Source organism: Gossypium hirsutum, chromosome A13, assembly GCF_007990345.1.
Source record: "Gossypium hirsutum isolate 1008001.06 chromosome A13, Gossypium_hirsutum_v2.1, whole genome shotgun sequence".
NCBI classification, from domain to species: Eukaryota; Viridiplantae; Streptophyta; class Magnoliopsida; order Malvales; family Malvaceae; genus Gossypium; species Gossypium hirsutum.
The window spans coordinates 62,231,837-62,248,223 of record NC_053436.1 but is presented as its reverse complement, the minus strand read 5'-3'; the positions used below and the strand labels follow the sequence as shown (position 1 = coordinate 62,248,223).

The following is a 16,387-nucleotide window of genomic DNA, read 5'->3' as shown; positions in this document are numbered from 1 at the left end:
ATTCGTAGGAGTGGAATTAAATAGTGAATAAATTATGTAATCGAACCTTGATGAATCTACTTTCATATGAAAGTAACGAAACAATCATATGAACAGTACAGTAAGAGATATTCAGGTTCTTGTGGAACAGGGCCAGAACAGTTTCTGGATTCCCTGTTCCGATTTTGGAAATTCACTATAAATTGACCAGAGATAATTAGGGGTCATACGATATATGAATGGATTCCTCTCTGAGTCTAGTTTCCATAGAAACAAACCGCATCAGTATTGAAGCTCTGTGCAGAGAGATATCCAAGTCGTAATGGGAAAAGGTCAGTGTAGTCGACCCCTGTAACATGGGAGAATTTGACTAATAAACTGTACTAATTGGCCCAACCAAAAATTCTAGAAAAAAATAAATAGGTGGGGAAATGAGTCTAGTTTCAGGGAAAAATCACAAAACTGATTTTCGAGTTGTGAAACTCAAGATATGATTTTTGAAGCGACTAGTACTCAGACTGGGCAATGTCTGGAAAAATTTTTCAAAGTTTGTTAACATCTCGTGTCCGACTCCGGTGTCGGTCTCGGGTTCGGGGTGTTACATTAAATTGGTATCAGAGCTACGGTTTAGTCGATTCTAGGACTACCGTAATGTGTTGGGTCTAGCTATACATGCCATTTTATGTGATTACTTGATAGTGTGGTGATTTCTGACAATTGTAAATGTGTTTATAGTAATGGATCCCGATCGTGACCGAGAGGTAGCTGATGATCTTGAGAGTGTAGCGCCTGCTTCCGCACAAGGGACAGTGCCGGCAGACTCTCAACCTAATGCTAGTAATCCGAATGATGAAGCTAGACAAGCATTCTGTAGCGTGATGAATGATTGGTTCAACCAATACATTCGAACTAATATGGCTGTTCCACAACCTCCATTCCCGACAAATACTACCCCCGCACCTACAATACCACCGGTAACGGACCAAATAAGGTCAAATAAGCCCCCAGTTGATAGAATCCGAAAACATGGGGCTACTGAATTTAAGGCTATGGATAGCGATGATGCCGAGCAAGCTGAATTTTGGCTGGACAACACTATCCGGGTACTGGATGAGCTATCTTGTACACCCGATGAATGCCTAAAGTGTGCTATCTCCTTGCTACGTGATTCTGCCTACTATTGGTGGAGTACTCTGACTTCTGTTGTGCCCCGAGAGCAAGTAACTTGGGAGTTTTTTCAAACTGAGTTTCGGAAAAAGTATATCAGTCAGAGATTTGTTGATCAAAAACGGAAGGAATTTCTTGAGCTTAAGCAAGGCTCCATGTCGGTTACTGATTACGAGCGAAAATTTGTTAGACTTAGCAAATATGCTCGGGAATGTGTTTCGTCCGAAGCTATTATGTGTAAACGCTTCGAGGATGGGCTGAATGAAGATATAAAAATGTTCGTTGGCGTTCTTGAAATACGAGAGTTCGTGGTACTTGTTGAACGAGCTTGTAAAGCCGAAGAGCTTAGAAAAGAAAAGCAAAGAGTTGATGAGGGAACTGGAGAGTTTCGTAAAAGATCCTCGGGAAGGTCTCTTCAACAGACATCGAAGAGATTTCGAGATGATGCGGGCCAGTTTAGAGGCATTTCGGGCCTTTTTAGACGAGATCGTGATCGACCCCCTGTGGGTACACGAGGCACTTCGGTCGCCAGTGTTGGGAATGAACGTCGAGATAGAACGAAGTGTCGATATTGCGGTAAATGGCATTCGGGGAGTTGTAGATTCCCTGACCGCTCCTGTTACAAGTGCGGATCAGTTGACCACTTCATTAAAGATTGCCCGAGGTTGTTTGAACAGAATGAAAATCAGAGTGGGAAACCGGGTGCTACCACTGCTCGAGGTAGACCATCTGGAAATACGGGCAATGCTAGTGGTGGTCAGAGAGGATCTAGAGATGATATAACCAGATCCGAAGCTCGTGCGCCTGCTAGAGCTTATGCTATACGTGCCCGCGGGATGCTTCTTCGCCTGATGTTATTACCGGTACATTCACTCTCTTTGATACTAATGTAATTGCTTTGATTGACCCCGGTTCTACTCATTCTTACATATGTGAAACCTTAGCATCCAGTAAGACTTTACCTATTGAGTCTACTGAGTTTGTAATTCGGGTGTCAAATCCCTTGGGTCATTACGTGCTTGTCGACAAAGTGTGTGAGAAATGTCCCCTGGAAATTCGAGGTTCCTGTTTTCCGGCGGACTTGATGCTTTTGCCGTTTGATGAATTTGATGTTATCCTTGGTTTGGATTGGTTGACCGCGCATGATGCGATTGTGAATTGCAAGAGCAAGACTATTGATTTGAGGTGCGCAAATAACGAAGAAGTCCGAATTGAGTCTGCGGACTTGGAGGGGATGCCAGCTGTAATATCAGCAATGTTGGCACAGAAATATGTAAGAAAAGGGTGCGAAGCATACCTTGCGTATGTACTTGATGACATTTTGGTCTATTCAAGAGATGAGACCGAACATGCTGAGCATCTGAGGCTAGTGCTGCAAATTTTGCGGGATAAGCAGTTATATGCTAAGTTCAGTAAGTGTGAGTTCTGGTTAAGAGAGGTTAGCTTCTTGGGTCATGTGGTATCCGCGTCGGGTATTCGAGTTGACCCGAACAAAATTTCAGCCATACTTGACTGGAAACCTCCGAGAAATATTACTGAAGTTCGGAGCTTTTTGGGGCTCGCCGGTTATTACCGACGATTTGTGAAAGGTTTCTCGATGATAGCCACACCAATGACGAAGCTACTTCAAAAGGATGTTAAGTTCGAGCGGACGGAGAAATGTCAGAAAAGTTTCGACCAACTGAAAACTCATTTGACTGAAGCTCCAATTTTGGTGCAACCCGAATCAGGTAAAGAGTTTGTCATTTATAGTGACGCATCCCTACTTGGGTTGGGTTGCGTATTGATGCAAGAAGGTCGAGTCGTGGCCTATGCGTCGAGACAATTGAAGCCACACGAGAGGAATTATCCGACCCATGATCTCGAACTAGCTGCCATCGTGTTTGCTTTAAAAATATGGCGACATTATCTGTTTGGTGAGAAGTGCCATGTATTTTCGGATCACAAAAGTCTCAAATATTTGATGACTCAACGAGACTTGAATCTGCGACAAAGACGTTGGCTTGAGTTGTTGAAAGATTACGAGCTTGTCATTGATTACCACCCGGGAAAGGCTAACGTGATTGCGGACGCCTTAAGCCGGAAGTCATTGTTTGCTTTACGAGCGATGAACGTGCATTTGTCTGTTCTACCAGACAATGTGTTAGTAGCTGAATTAAAAGCTAAACCATTATTGACTCACCAAATTCATGAAGCTCAGAAAGTCGATGATGAATTGGTTGCAAAACGGGCTAAGTGTTTTCCGAACGAGGAATCGGAGTTTCAAATTGATGATGATGATTGTTTGAGGTTCAGAAATCGTTTGTGTGTTCCAAGGAATTCGGAACTCATTTCGATGATTCTGAACGAAGCCCATTGTAGCCGAATGTCAATTTACCCGGGAGTACGAAAATGTACGCAGATTTGAAACGAAAAGACATCGAGTATCAGGTGGGAGACAAAGTGTTCCTTAAGGTTTCACCTTGGAAAAAGATACTCAGGTTCGACCGTAAGGGCAAGTTGAGCCCAAGATTCATTGGGCCGTACGAAATCTCCGAACGAGTTGGTCCGGTTGCGTATAGATTGATTTTGCCCCCGGAGCTTGAAAAGATTCATGACGTCTTTCATGTTTCGATGCTTCGACGCTATCGATCTGATCCATCGCATATAATTAGCCCATCAGAGGTTGAAATTCAAGTCGACATGAGCTATGAGGAAGAACTGATGCGTATCCTAGCTCGTGAAGTGAAGGAGTTGCGAAACAAAAGAGTTCCGCTAGTAAAGGTGTTATGGCTCAAACACGGGATCGAGGAAGCTACTTGGGAGACCGAGAGCTCGATGAAAGAACGATACCCAAACCTATTTACCGGTAAGATTTTCGGGGACGAAAATTTCTTAAGTGGGGGAGAGTTGTGACAGCCCAAAGTTGACCCTAGTCGGGAAGTGGTTTCGGGACCGCTAAACCGAGTCACCGAAATGTTTGAATGTGATACTTATTGTCTAGAATATGTAATTATGAATGTGTGAAAATTTCAAGCTTCAATTTGGTTGATTTCATGTGAATTTAGTCAATAGGACTTATGTGAGAAAATTCTAAAATGTGATAGGTCAATGTGTGAGGACCTATTAGTGCATGTGGACAAAGGGGGGACTTGCATGTCAAATTCCCCCCTACTAGTAGTGGCCGGCCATGACAAGCATGGTAGACCAAGTTTGATGGCCAAGACATGTCATAGACATGTTTTGTTGGTGCATCATGGGTGGAAAAAAATAAAATAATAGGCATGGAAATTAAATAATGAAAAGGAGTATGATGAATACACAAAAAAAAAGTGTGTAGTTGATTCTTCCCCCCCACATTGCCATGAGCTAAAGAAAAGAGAGGAGAAGATCTTTGTTCATCCTTTTCTCACCTTCATTTAGCCTAAATTAGAAAGAAAAACAAAGAAAAAATTTTCTCATCCTTTGGTTCATCCTTGGCCAAAAATTTTAAGGAGGAAAGAAGAAGAAAGGTGAAGAGATTCTGCCATGCATGTAGCTAGGCTAAGGTATGTTTGATGATGTTCCATGAGATGCATGCATGTTTTAGTTGTTAGCTTGAGTTCTACCTAGCCATGGTCTAAATCGTGCTATGTGATGGAATTGACACTTGACCATGGATGCATCATTCTTGGTTGGTGTTTGATGTTGTGGTGATGAGGCATGAGGATGAGTTAAGATTCGGCCTAGGTGGAGGTTGTGTTAATGCCATTGCATGCAAAATATGAAGCTTGTTAATGATGCATGTGATGATGGCTTGATGATTCTTGAACCTCCTTTTTAGCATTTTTGTGTGAGCACATATGTGCATTGGTTGCTAAATGGAGAAGAATCGGCTAGCAAGATGTGTGCTAAGGCCGAATGTACCTTTGCATGTTAATGAGCAAAGCATGTGTTAAATTGATGAAAAGGGGGAGGATGCTTTACTAGTGTGTATATGTGTGTATTAAGTGTTGAAATCGACCCCAAAAATAGACATGCATATTCGGCCAAGGGGAAAGAAATTAGCTAATATGTTGTGTTGATGCATGAGTTTTGCATGTATGAGACTTTAATGTCTAATGTATAAATATGGGCTAAGTGCCTTGTGTTCATCTTTTTGATGCCTAAATGATGAAATCAATTTATTTGTTTAATTAAGCTCAAGAGCAAAGGGGAAATAAATCCGATAAAGGGAAGGAAAAAGTGGTTGAATAGCTAGAGGAATCATTCGACAACACCCGAGGTAAGTTCTTGAGTAAGAGAGCTTAAATTACGATGTGATTAAATCATGCTCTATGTGTGGCTATTGAGCCGAATGTGCAAGGACGATATGTGCCTTGTGTTTGAGTTTCGCAAATGAAAATGAAATATGAATGTGCCATGAATTATTGTTAGATGTGCATGATTAATTGAATGCTGTCCGGGCTAAGTCCCGAAGGCTTTGTGCTAAGTGAATATATCCGGACTAAGATCCGAAGGCATTTGTGCGAGATACAAATTCCAGGTTAAGCCCCGAAGGCCTTTGTGCGAGATACTAAATCCGGGTTAAGTCCCGAAGGCATTCGTGCGAGTTATTAAATCCGGGTTATGTCCCGAAGGCATTGTGTGAGTTACTAAAACCGGGCTATGTCCCGAAGGCATTTGAATGAGGAGCTATATCCGGTTAAATCCCGAAGGTACGTGATTTGGTAATGAATGAGCTTGCTGTAAAATTCCAGCGAATACTCGAAAAACATCCCAATATGGGGATATGTTACGTATGTGTTGAATTTAATCGAGCCCTTACAAATAAATGTTCGCTCAGTTGATAAACGAGCTACCAGCCTTCGGCTAAGTTAGTCTATTGTGTATGTACATAAGGGTTGTTAATGTTGTGAAGCAAGTTTGGTATCGGTAAATTGCGTATTATGAAATATTCCGTTTAGCTAAATGTGTGTTATTCTTTGTTTATGCTGGAATTCCTTGCTCAAAACTTACTAAGCATAAATTGCTTACTCGTTACACTGCTCCTCTGTTATATAGATTTTTGGTTCTCCAGCTATCGGACTCGGGATCTTGAAGTCGAAGTCGCCCACACTATCAAAGGCTCTTTTGGGTACTATTTTGGTTGAATTTTGATATGGCATGTATAGGACTACCCATTGTTGTTTTCGAGTACTTTATGAAATGTATAAGTGTACAGCCATGCGAAAATGGCTTGTAGAAGTGGAGTATGGCATTAGACCATTCGTGTTTATGAATGTATAGATGGTTTCATGATGTAACTATAGTTGGAATGGAAGTGTTGAGCAAATGATCAGCCATTGGAATGGCTAAGTATGATCATATGTGGACATATGTATGACAAGGCCCTAGTTGGTCCATGAAACCCTGAAAATAGGTAAGGTTTACTTTGAAAACAGAGGCTGACAGCAGCAGTGGTGTGGATTGGAAAAATCACAAGAATTCGTAGGAGTGGAATTAAATAGTGAATAAATTATGTAATCGAACCTTGATGAATCTACTTTCATATGAAAGTAACGAAACAATCATATGAACAGTACAGTAAGAGATATTCAGGTTCTTGTGGAACAGGGCCAGAACAGTTTCTGGATTCCCTGTTCCGACTTTGGAAATTCACTATAAATTGACCAGAGATAATTAGGGGTCATACGATATATGTATGGATTCCCCTCTAATTCTAGTTTCCATAGAAACAAACGGAATCAGTATTGAATCTCTGTGCAGAGAGATATCCAAGTCGTAATGGGAAAAGGTCAGTGTAGTCGACCCCTGTAACATGGGAGACTTTGACTAATAAACTGTACTAATTGGCCCGACCAAAAATTCTAGAAAAAAATACATAGGTGGGGACATGAGTCTAGTTTCAGGGAAAAATCACAAAACTGATTTTCGAGTTTTGAAACTCAAGATATGATTTTTGAAGCGACTAGTACTCAGACTGGGCAGTGTCTGAAAAAATTTTTCAAAGTTTGTTAACATCTCGTGTCCGAGTCCGGTGTCGGTCTCGGGTTCGGGGTGTTACAAACTTCGTCGAATTTTCACCGAGTCATCATTAATTAAATCCACAAAGACAATTACACAATTCATGCAATATTAAAGCATTAAAAACATAATAATGTAATGTTGCATTATTTACACACGAAATTACCTCGGTACCCAAAATATGGCTACTATTCAAATTAGTCCACAACCTTGTTCTTTCCTCGGTTTAGGTTCGGACTCTTTTTTTATCTATAATAGCAAATTTTGCTTATTTAATTAGCACATTATTCAAAATTGTCCATAAATCATACTTCGGCAAAATTAGAACTTTGCCCCTAAACTTTCACATAATTACAAATTTTCCCCTAGGCTTGTAAAATGAAATGTGTTCATTTTCTCATAGCCTAGCCAAATTTATAACATGCTCATAGCAGCCCACATTTCTCATTAAAACATACATCTTACAACTCATTTTGCATATTTTACAAATAGGTCATTTTTATGCATTTCCATCAACAATCACTTAGTAAAAGATGTTAAACACACATCAAACTTTCATATTCCTCCATTAAACATCAAAATACATTCATGTCACACATGAGTCAAATTTGAAACATGAACCCTACTTCGAAATATGGCTAGAAATAGGTAAATTGGGTTACGAGGGTTTCAAAAATGTAAAGAGCATTAAAAATAGGGCTAGGATGCACTTACTATTAAGCTTGAAAGTTGAACAAAAGCATAGCTATGGCTCCTTGAGATTTTCGACCAAGTTGGGAGAAGATGGACACAATTTTTTATTTATTTTCCCTTTTTATTCTTTTATTAACCAAATGGCAAAAATGCCCTTAAGGCATTTCTTTCAAAATTTTCCTATTCATGCCCATATTTGTCCATAAAAATAAAAATTGGGTAAATAGTTATTTAAGGACCTCTAATTAACAATCCATGGCAATTTCATGCTTAAAGCTTCTAGAACTCACATTTTGCAACTTTTGCAATTTTGTCCTAAATGTCAAATTGGGCACTTTATCAATAGAATTTCTTCATGAAATTTTCACACAAGCATGAAATCATATCATAGGCCTCATAAGAATTATAAAATAATTATTTCTACTTCAGATTTGTGGTCTCAAAACCACTGTTCTAACTAGGCCCTAATTCGGGATGTTACAAATGTTATGGAAAATGTCTTCAGTTAAAAGTTTAAGAAAGTTATTTAGAAAATTTTGTTAAGTTAATTGTGTAATAAAACCTAAGATTCGGGCTTAGAGGATCGAGTTAGGTTGAAGGCATTACATTAATGGTTATATTTCTAGAAAATAAATGAGAACCCAAAAATTACATAGTTTTTCACCACAAGGCATCCCTTGTGTCTTCAACTGTCATCGCTCCATTTTCTCCTCATAATGGACTCTTTTTGGGAAAAATTACATTTATGTCATATGTCCTTTTTCAGCTCACAAGAATTCAAAATGTAAAAAAGTAATCCTATGTGGAGATGATAATCCATTGTATATTTCCTAGGAATCACAACCTTTGCAAAAATAACTATTATATAAAAATATATATAATTTCACATACATTCCCCTAAACATGCAAATAATTACGAGAATGTCACATATTATCAAATATTAATCAAATAAGACGAAGAGAGAGATTCAATCTCGATTTACACTATAAACATAGCATAACCAGGGTCTGATACCAATTACAGGAAAAAATCTGATTTGAAAATGGTTTTCTTGCACAGAAGAAAATTAAAATTTTGAAAACCAACCCTATTTGTGATATTTATAACAATAAACTTTAGACTAAAATCATACATGTGCTTTCATATTAGTTGATCCGTGATGTTTTTTTGCCTTTCAACCAAACAATCTTCTTTGCTATTCTTGGACCATGAATTACTTTGAGAATGGGCTCGAACCAATTGAATCAAAACATAAAACTAGAAAAAAGTTCTCTATTTTATTTGGGGTGAAAACTAAAATTCTCTCTTCTTTAATAGAAACTGATAGATTTTTTATTCTAGAAAAATATATTTTATAGTTGAGAATGAATTCTCTCTATTTTTCAGTAGAGTAACAATCTCTCAAAGTTGTGTAAATAGCTCTATCAGTGCTATCTATTTATAGGGAGAAAAGATAGAACCCTTGTTGAATTCTAGAGGTTTATTTCAAATAAAAAAACAACTTCCTAGTGCAACTAGTAGAGAGGGGCTAATAGAGTATGTTTCCCATCATATGTATTATGATGGGGATTCGGGCCTTTCATTGTATTGGGCCATATTATATGTGCTTTCTAAACTTTTAACCAAGCAATTTATAATTTAATCTAACTAAATATATATTTTTTCTATTTTCCAAAATGAACTTTAATATTCTATATTAAACAATTTCTCATCTCTATTTTAACCCCAGTAAATTTTTGATGATTTTACCCTTGGTAAATTTTTTGACTATTATTCCTGGTAAAATTTTGAGAAAATATGTTCAATATTTCATAACACAACATGTCCACTATGATCGAATGATTTATTTTCATTTGTGGGCTTCAAAACAGCTTTAAAACATAAATTTATTCTTCCGATTATTTTTAAGTAATCCATATAGAATTGTAAATGGATCATTTCGATTTCCATTTTGGAAACCTACATTCATTTCCAAATGATTCCATTTTTCTATTTTGGAAAAAAACCATAATCATTACTGAATATTTTTCATTTCTCTTTTCTTATTTGTTCTATTCATTTATATTCAAACTCGCAATTCATTTATGGTTTTAACAAGCTAGCGGAAGAACGGATTGAATATATGTAATAAGGGCTCAAACGATTTATAATTAAGTTCTGACTTTTTTCCTATTAATTATAAACTCATTTAGTTACAAATTCATTCCACTATAGTATCGTGATTGAGCTTTCCCTAACAATGTACCATTACGAAAACAACTACTTAGTGCTCGTCCAATGACCTTGTGTAATTTTGGCTTTTACAATTGTTGAGCATGAAAATATCGAAACTTTTGTTTTGATTCTTTTTGGCATAATATATACGTGGTTTAAGAGGTTATGTGCTTTGGGGTGTTTTTAGGAGGTCCCAAGTTCAAGCCTTATCTCGGGTTAAATTTTGGGTTTTATTTGGATAAAGCCTGACCTTTGGTTAATGGGCATATAAGAATTTATCGGCGGGAACATAACAGAATGGGCTTGCTGGTCTAGTGGTTAAGTGGCAAGGTATTATGCCTGAGATCCCGAGTTTGAGTCGTGAGTGTGACATTATTTTACTGATAAGCCGTGCGGACGTTTGAGTTAGACTAAAACACTAAATAGGGGTAGGGTTTATCAAATGTTTGCTTAACCTGTTTTCTTTTTGCTCTCTCTATCATTTTCTTTCTTTCTTTTTACTTCTTCTTCTTCTCTTTTTCCCAAACACCCCTTGCTGCTGAAATTTTATTCCTTTTACCCCTCTACTCCATTTTCTTTCTTTCGATTAGTTTTGGCATACTGCTAGCGGTTTCATCGTCTCGGTAAGTATGATTTTGTTAAATTGTGAGGTTTCTTTTGGAGATTATTTAAGAGGGAGTTAATTTGCTATTTAGGGGACACTCAAGGTTCTGTGGATCACTAAACAGGGTTCTAAATAAGGAGTAATCACTATTGTTCGTTGAAGGTAAGTAGATCTCTCGTTTCAGGATTTGCCTATTCTAAATTGTTCAAATCAGGAGACTGAAATTTTGGTTTACGATTGTCAAATATAGGTTCAGGAGTGTTTGGGATTGTATTAGGCTTCGATTGAAACCAGGTGTGTACTCTAATCGATCTGAAATCGTGTTTCAGCGAAAGCCGAAAATGCTACTATCGACACCACACGGGTGTGTGGACTGCCCGTATGGAGGCCGTGTGGCGATACACGACCGTACGATCGATGAGCTAGGCCGTGCACGTGCCACATGGGCATGATGGACACAGGCGTGTGAGGCTGGCTAGGCCGTGTGGAGGCACAAGCTAGACCAATTGGGCCGTGTGGGAATTTTGGCCATGCCGTGTGATCCACATGCCCGGGCGTGTGGGCTCACTCGGACAGGCCACATGGGCTTGTGAGCCCAGTAACCTCTTTTGTTTTGAAAGGTTGCATAGGTCGCTCTAGTCGACTGTGACCTGTTAAAGGGGTTGGTAAGTGTTATTTAGGTCCTGCTAAATCTTAGGCATCGTCAGTGGGTGGAGCTGCTTAAGGATTACGACTACAGTATTGAATATCATCCAGGTAAGGCCAATATGGTGGCTGATGCATTAAGCCGTAAGGCTATAATCAATTTGAGGGCGTTGTTTGCTCGACTGAGTCTTTATGATGATAGGAGTCTCCTGGCTAAGTTGCATGTTAGACCGACACGGCTGGATCAGATTAAGGATAAGCAGTTAGGAGATAAGTCCCTTGAATTGTGATTCCATCAGGTTGAGGCTGGAGCTACTACTGATTTTGGGATTGACAGTGATGGAGTATTGCGCTTCTGAGGTAGGATCTATGTACCTAATGTTGAGGATTTGAGACTATCGATTCTGAGGGAGGTGCATTGTAGTCCTTACGCTATGCATCTTGGTGGAAATAAGATGTATAAAGATCTCCAAGAGTTGTATTGGTGGCCGAGGTTGAAACGTGAGGTGATCGACTTTATTTCTCGTTGTTTGACTTGTCAGCAGGTTAAGGCTAAGCATCAGTTACCTTCAGGTTTGCTACAGCCAGTGAAGATACCGATGTGGAAATGGGAGAGAGTAACGATAGACTTTGTTCGTGGGTTGCCTTTAACACCCACTAAAAAGGATTATGTTTGGGCCGTTGCAGATTGATTGACCAAGTCGGCAAATTTGACTACTACCCGTTTACATGCATGCTTTACCATGGGGATGTGCACACTGAGTTTGCGAAAACTCACACCTTATTTTATTTGTTAGTTAGGTAATCCCTAGCAATAGGTGGATCGGTGCAGCGGAGCGCTCGACGGTGACCACTGCTACATATACTCTGGTTTTAAAGGTTTTTAATGCTATTATTATTTTATTTGCTATAATTGAGGGTAATTAGGTAATTTTTGGTTTCAGACTATTTGGGTTAAGTTTGGAATTTTGAAATCCTGTTTATGGATTTTGTAACTGCAACTTTATTTGTTCTTAAGCTTCTGCGAACTAAGAAACATTTTGAAGCAAATTAATCAATATATATATACTTTTTCAGTTAAGTAAAAGGTGGTAACTGGGACGATTTTTTGGTCAACGCGGTTTTAAATACATTCTCATGTGACTTTGCCAAATTCAGCCATAACGTCTAGGCTAGATTTGGGGTGTTACATTTAGTGGTATCAGAGCCAGGTTACAAAACTCTACTGTGGATTTGGGTTTCAAAATTTGGTTTTAAGAAAATGATTTGTATAGCGATTTGAAATATTTTTTATAACAAGAAGGTGGTACGCCGAGCCTCCAGCACTGATCCTGTAAGTTCTCTGAAACTTTGATATGTACTGTCTGAAAGCATACTTCTACTAAAATTTTGTTTATATCTATCTGAAATACTGTGTGGGCGTTCTGAGACTGCTATATGTAGTACGTTACTGAAACACTTTAGGTAGTGTAAACCGAAAATCGTAGTGAGCTTATTACTCACGATAACTAACTCAAAAACTCTGATACTGTTCTACATAAAATATCTGCTAATAATTATCGAAACTGTAAACTAATGTGCATAAAACTTCTAAATACAAATTAATTCGATAGTTACGATGAGCACACGTGATACTCGTGGACGGGGTACTAGAGGCCAAGGTAGAGGTCGTAGAGGGATCCAAATTGAGTCCTTCACATCTAATACGATCCCTAATCTGGACACTAGTGAAACGCCGGTGTCACTAGTTACTAAGACTGGTGCGAAGCCTCAAGACTGTGCAGCTAGGGACGACGCACTGTCTCAGGCCATGCTGCGAATTCTAGAGAGGGTCACTAGGGCTAATACTAGATCTAGAGGCCGTGGATTGGTTACAAAATGACTCCAATCGAATGGGCTGAGATATTCAGAGGCATCGTTGGGGTTGCTCTGAGTGTGCCTAAGTATTGGATGGAGGCCACGGAGCATATAATGGACGATCTGGACTTTTCTGATAAGCAGAAGCTCAAGGGGGCTGTGCCATTGCTGCGAGATGAGGCGTATCAGTGGTGGCTGACTGTTAAGGAGGGAACTCAGCCTGATCGGCTGACTTGGAATCTTTTTAAGACCATTTATCACAGTAAGTATGTGAAAGTCAGCTACACTGACACGAGGCGACGAGAGTTTCTAAATCTCACTCAAGGTGACCTTTTAGTGGTGGAGTATGAGGCTGAGTTCATTATATTGAGCCGTTATAAGAGGGGCGTGGCGGTGACCAAATATGAGCACGGTGTCCGATTTGAGGATGGTCTCTGTGATAGTCTGCGGGTTCTGATAGCTCCACAAGGGGAGCGAGATTTCTCCGCCTCGATCGAGAAGGCCAAGATAGCCGGGGAGGTGAAGCGCTCTGAGCGCCCAAACCGTGAAAAAAGGAATGCTAAGAGGGATTCTGAGCCTACGAATGTAGGGTTGAGGCCTAAGAAAAAGGCCAGGACTGATGGGCCCGTGAGAGTTGGGCCTACTGTTGCTGTTCCTGTTGGGGTGGTGATGTGTCAGCTTTGTAATAGACGCCATCCGAGCAAGTGTTGGAGAGCTACTGAGGCTTGTTTAAGGTGTGGGTCAACTGAGCATCGAGTTAAAGATTGTCCACTGAGGGGCAATCAGGTGCAAGTCCGGTTGCTGAGACTACACAGCCGTCGAGAGGGGTACATCAGTCATCTAGGGGCCGAGGATAGGTTAGGGGTTGTAATGGTATGGGTCGAGGTTAGAGAGCACCAGGCAGAGGTGCTGGGCCGACTGAGGTGAGGCAGTCTGTACTTGTCTATGCTGCACATCGTCGTGAGGATGGAGATGCTCCGGATGTCATCACGGGTACGTTTTTAATTCTTGATGTACCTTATGTTGCACTAATAGACATAGGCTCTACACATTCCTATGTTACGTGTTTTGTGTCTAAGACTTTGGGAATACCATATGAGAGTACTTCTAGCGAGATTTCAGTGGTGAGTATGTTGGGGTAGTCCACTAAGGTTAGTAAACTATTCAGAGACGTTCCGTTGGAAGCCCAAGGAACGATATTTCTGGCTAATCTGATGGAACTTCTATTTGGGGAGTTCGACTTAATTTTGGGTATGGAATAATTGGTGAAGCATCATGTAAGACTGGATTGTGCTGAAAAGAGGGTTGTTCTGAGGACCGAGGAGGATAATGAGATAGTCGTGATTGGTAAACGATGGAACTATTTGTCTAATGTGATATCTGCATTAGTGGCAGAGAAGCTGGTGAGGAAAAGATGTGAGGTGTTTATGGCCTACATCAGTGTCTCTAATTTTGTGGACTCATTGGTTAAGGACATCCGTACTGTGAGGGGCTTTCCATATGTCTTTCCAGAAGAATTACCGAGATTGCCTCTGAGTCGTGAGTTAGAATTTGGGATTGAGTTGATTCCTGGTGTAGCACTAGTGTCTATCGCCCCTTATCGAATGGCATCAAAGGAGTTGGCAGAACTGAAGGCTTAAATTTAGAAGCTATTGGATTGTGGGTTTAATCATCCTAGTGTGTCTCCATGGGGAGCACCTGTTCAATTCGTAAAGAAAAAGGACAGTACGATGAGGATGTGTATCGATTATCTTTAGTTGAATAAGTTGACGATTAAGGATAAATACCCACTTCTGAGGATAGATGATTTATTCGATCAGTTCAGGGGGCTTCTGTGTTCCCCAAGATCAATATACGATCAGGTTATCATTAGTTAAGTGTTCAGGAGGCCGATGTGCATAAGACGACATTTAAGACTCGTTATGGACATTACGAGTTCTTGGTTGTGCCCTTGAGGTTGACTAATGCACCAGCGACATTCATGGATTTGATGAACCATGTGTTTCATCCCTACTTAGACCAGTTCGTGGTGGTGTTTATCGACGACATCTTGATTTACTCTAAGTCTAAGGATGAACGTGATGAGCATCTCAAGTTTGTTCTGCAGATCCTTCGTAAGAAACAACTTTATGCAAAGTTCTCTAAGTGTGAGTTTTGGCTTCAAGAAGTAATCTTTTTGGGACATGTGGTGTCTGCTGAGGGAATTCGTGTTGATCCTAGTAAAATTGAGGCTGTGTTGGATTGGAGACAGCCGAAGAATGTGTTAGTGGTCCTCAGTTTTTTGGGACTGGCAGGATATTACCGACTTTCGTAGAAGGGTTCTCGTTGATCGCAGCACCGTTGACTAAGTTACTGCGTAAGGGAGTTCCTATTGTTTTGACAGTCGCACAGCAGGAGAGTTTTGAGAAACTCAAGACAACTTTGACTCAGGCTCCGGTTCTGATATAGCCAGAGCCTGGTAAGGACTTCGTAGTGTATAACGACACATCACATGTGGGTTTGGGTTGCGTTCTGATGCAAGGCGGTAAGGGAGTTGCTTATGCATCTCGTCAGCTCAAAGGCTAATTATCTAACGCATGATTTGGAGTTAGCTGCAGTTGTCTTTGCATTAAAGATTTGGAAGCATTATTTGTACGGTGAGAAGTGTACCATCTACACTGATCACAAGAGCCTCAAGTATCTCCTCACTCAGAAGGAGTTAAATTTTAGGCAGTGTCAGTGGGTGGAGCTGCTTAAGGATTACGACTGCAGTATTGAATATCATCCAGGTAACGCCAATGTGGTGGCCGATGCGTTAAGCCATAAGGCTATGATTGATTTGAAAGCATTGTTCACTCGACTGAGTCTTTATGATGATAAGAGTCTCCTGGCTGAGTTGCATGTTAGACCGACGTGGCTAGATCAGATTAAGGATAAGTAGTTAGGAGATAAGTCCATTGAGTTGCGATTCCGTCAGGTTGAGGCTGGAACTGCTATTGATTTTGGGATTGACAGTGATGGGGTATTGCGCTTTCAAGGTAGGATCTATGTACCTAATGATGAGGATTTGAAACTGTCGATTCTGAGAGAGGCAACTAGTAGTCCTTACGCTATGCATCTTGGTGGAAATAAGATGTATAAAGATCTCTGAGAGTTGAATTGGTGGCTGGGTTTGAAACGTGAGGCGACCGACTTTGTTGCTCGTTGTTTGACTTGTCAGCAGGTTAAGGCTGAGCATCAGTTACCTTCGGGTTCGCTACAGC

General features: G+C 40.1%; 1 protein-coding gene across 1 annotated transcript; it reads left to right on the top strand.

Annotated features, from left to right (window-relative positions):
• Positions 1-13,166: 13,166 nt before the first annotated feature.
• On the top strand, positions 13,167-14,785 carry LOC107944356 (uncharacterized). Its single transcript, XM_016878185.1, has 2 exons — positions 13,167-14,051; positions 14,417-14,785. Exons 1-2 carry the CDS (start codon positions 13,167-13,169, stop codon positions 14,783-14,785), a joined length of 1,254 nt encoding a protein of 417 aa, XP_016733674.1.
• The last annotated feature ends 1,602 nt before the right edge of the window (positions 14,786-16,387 follow it).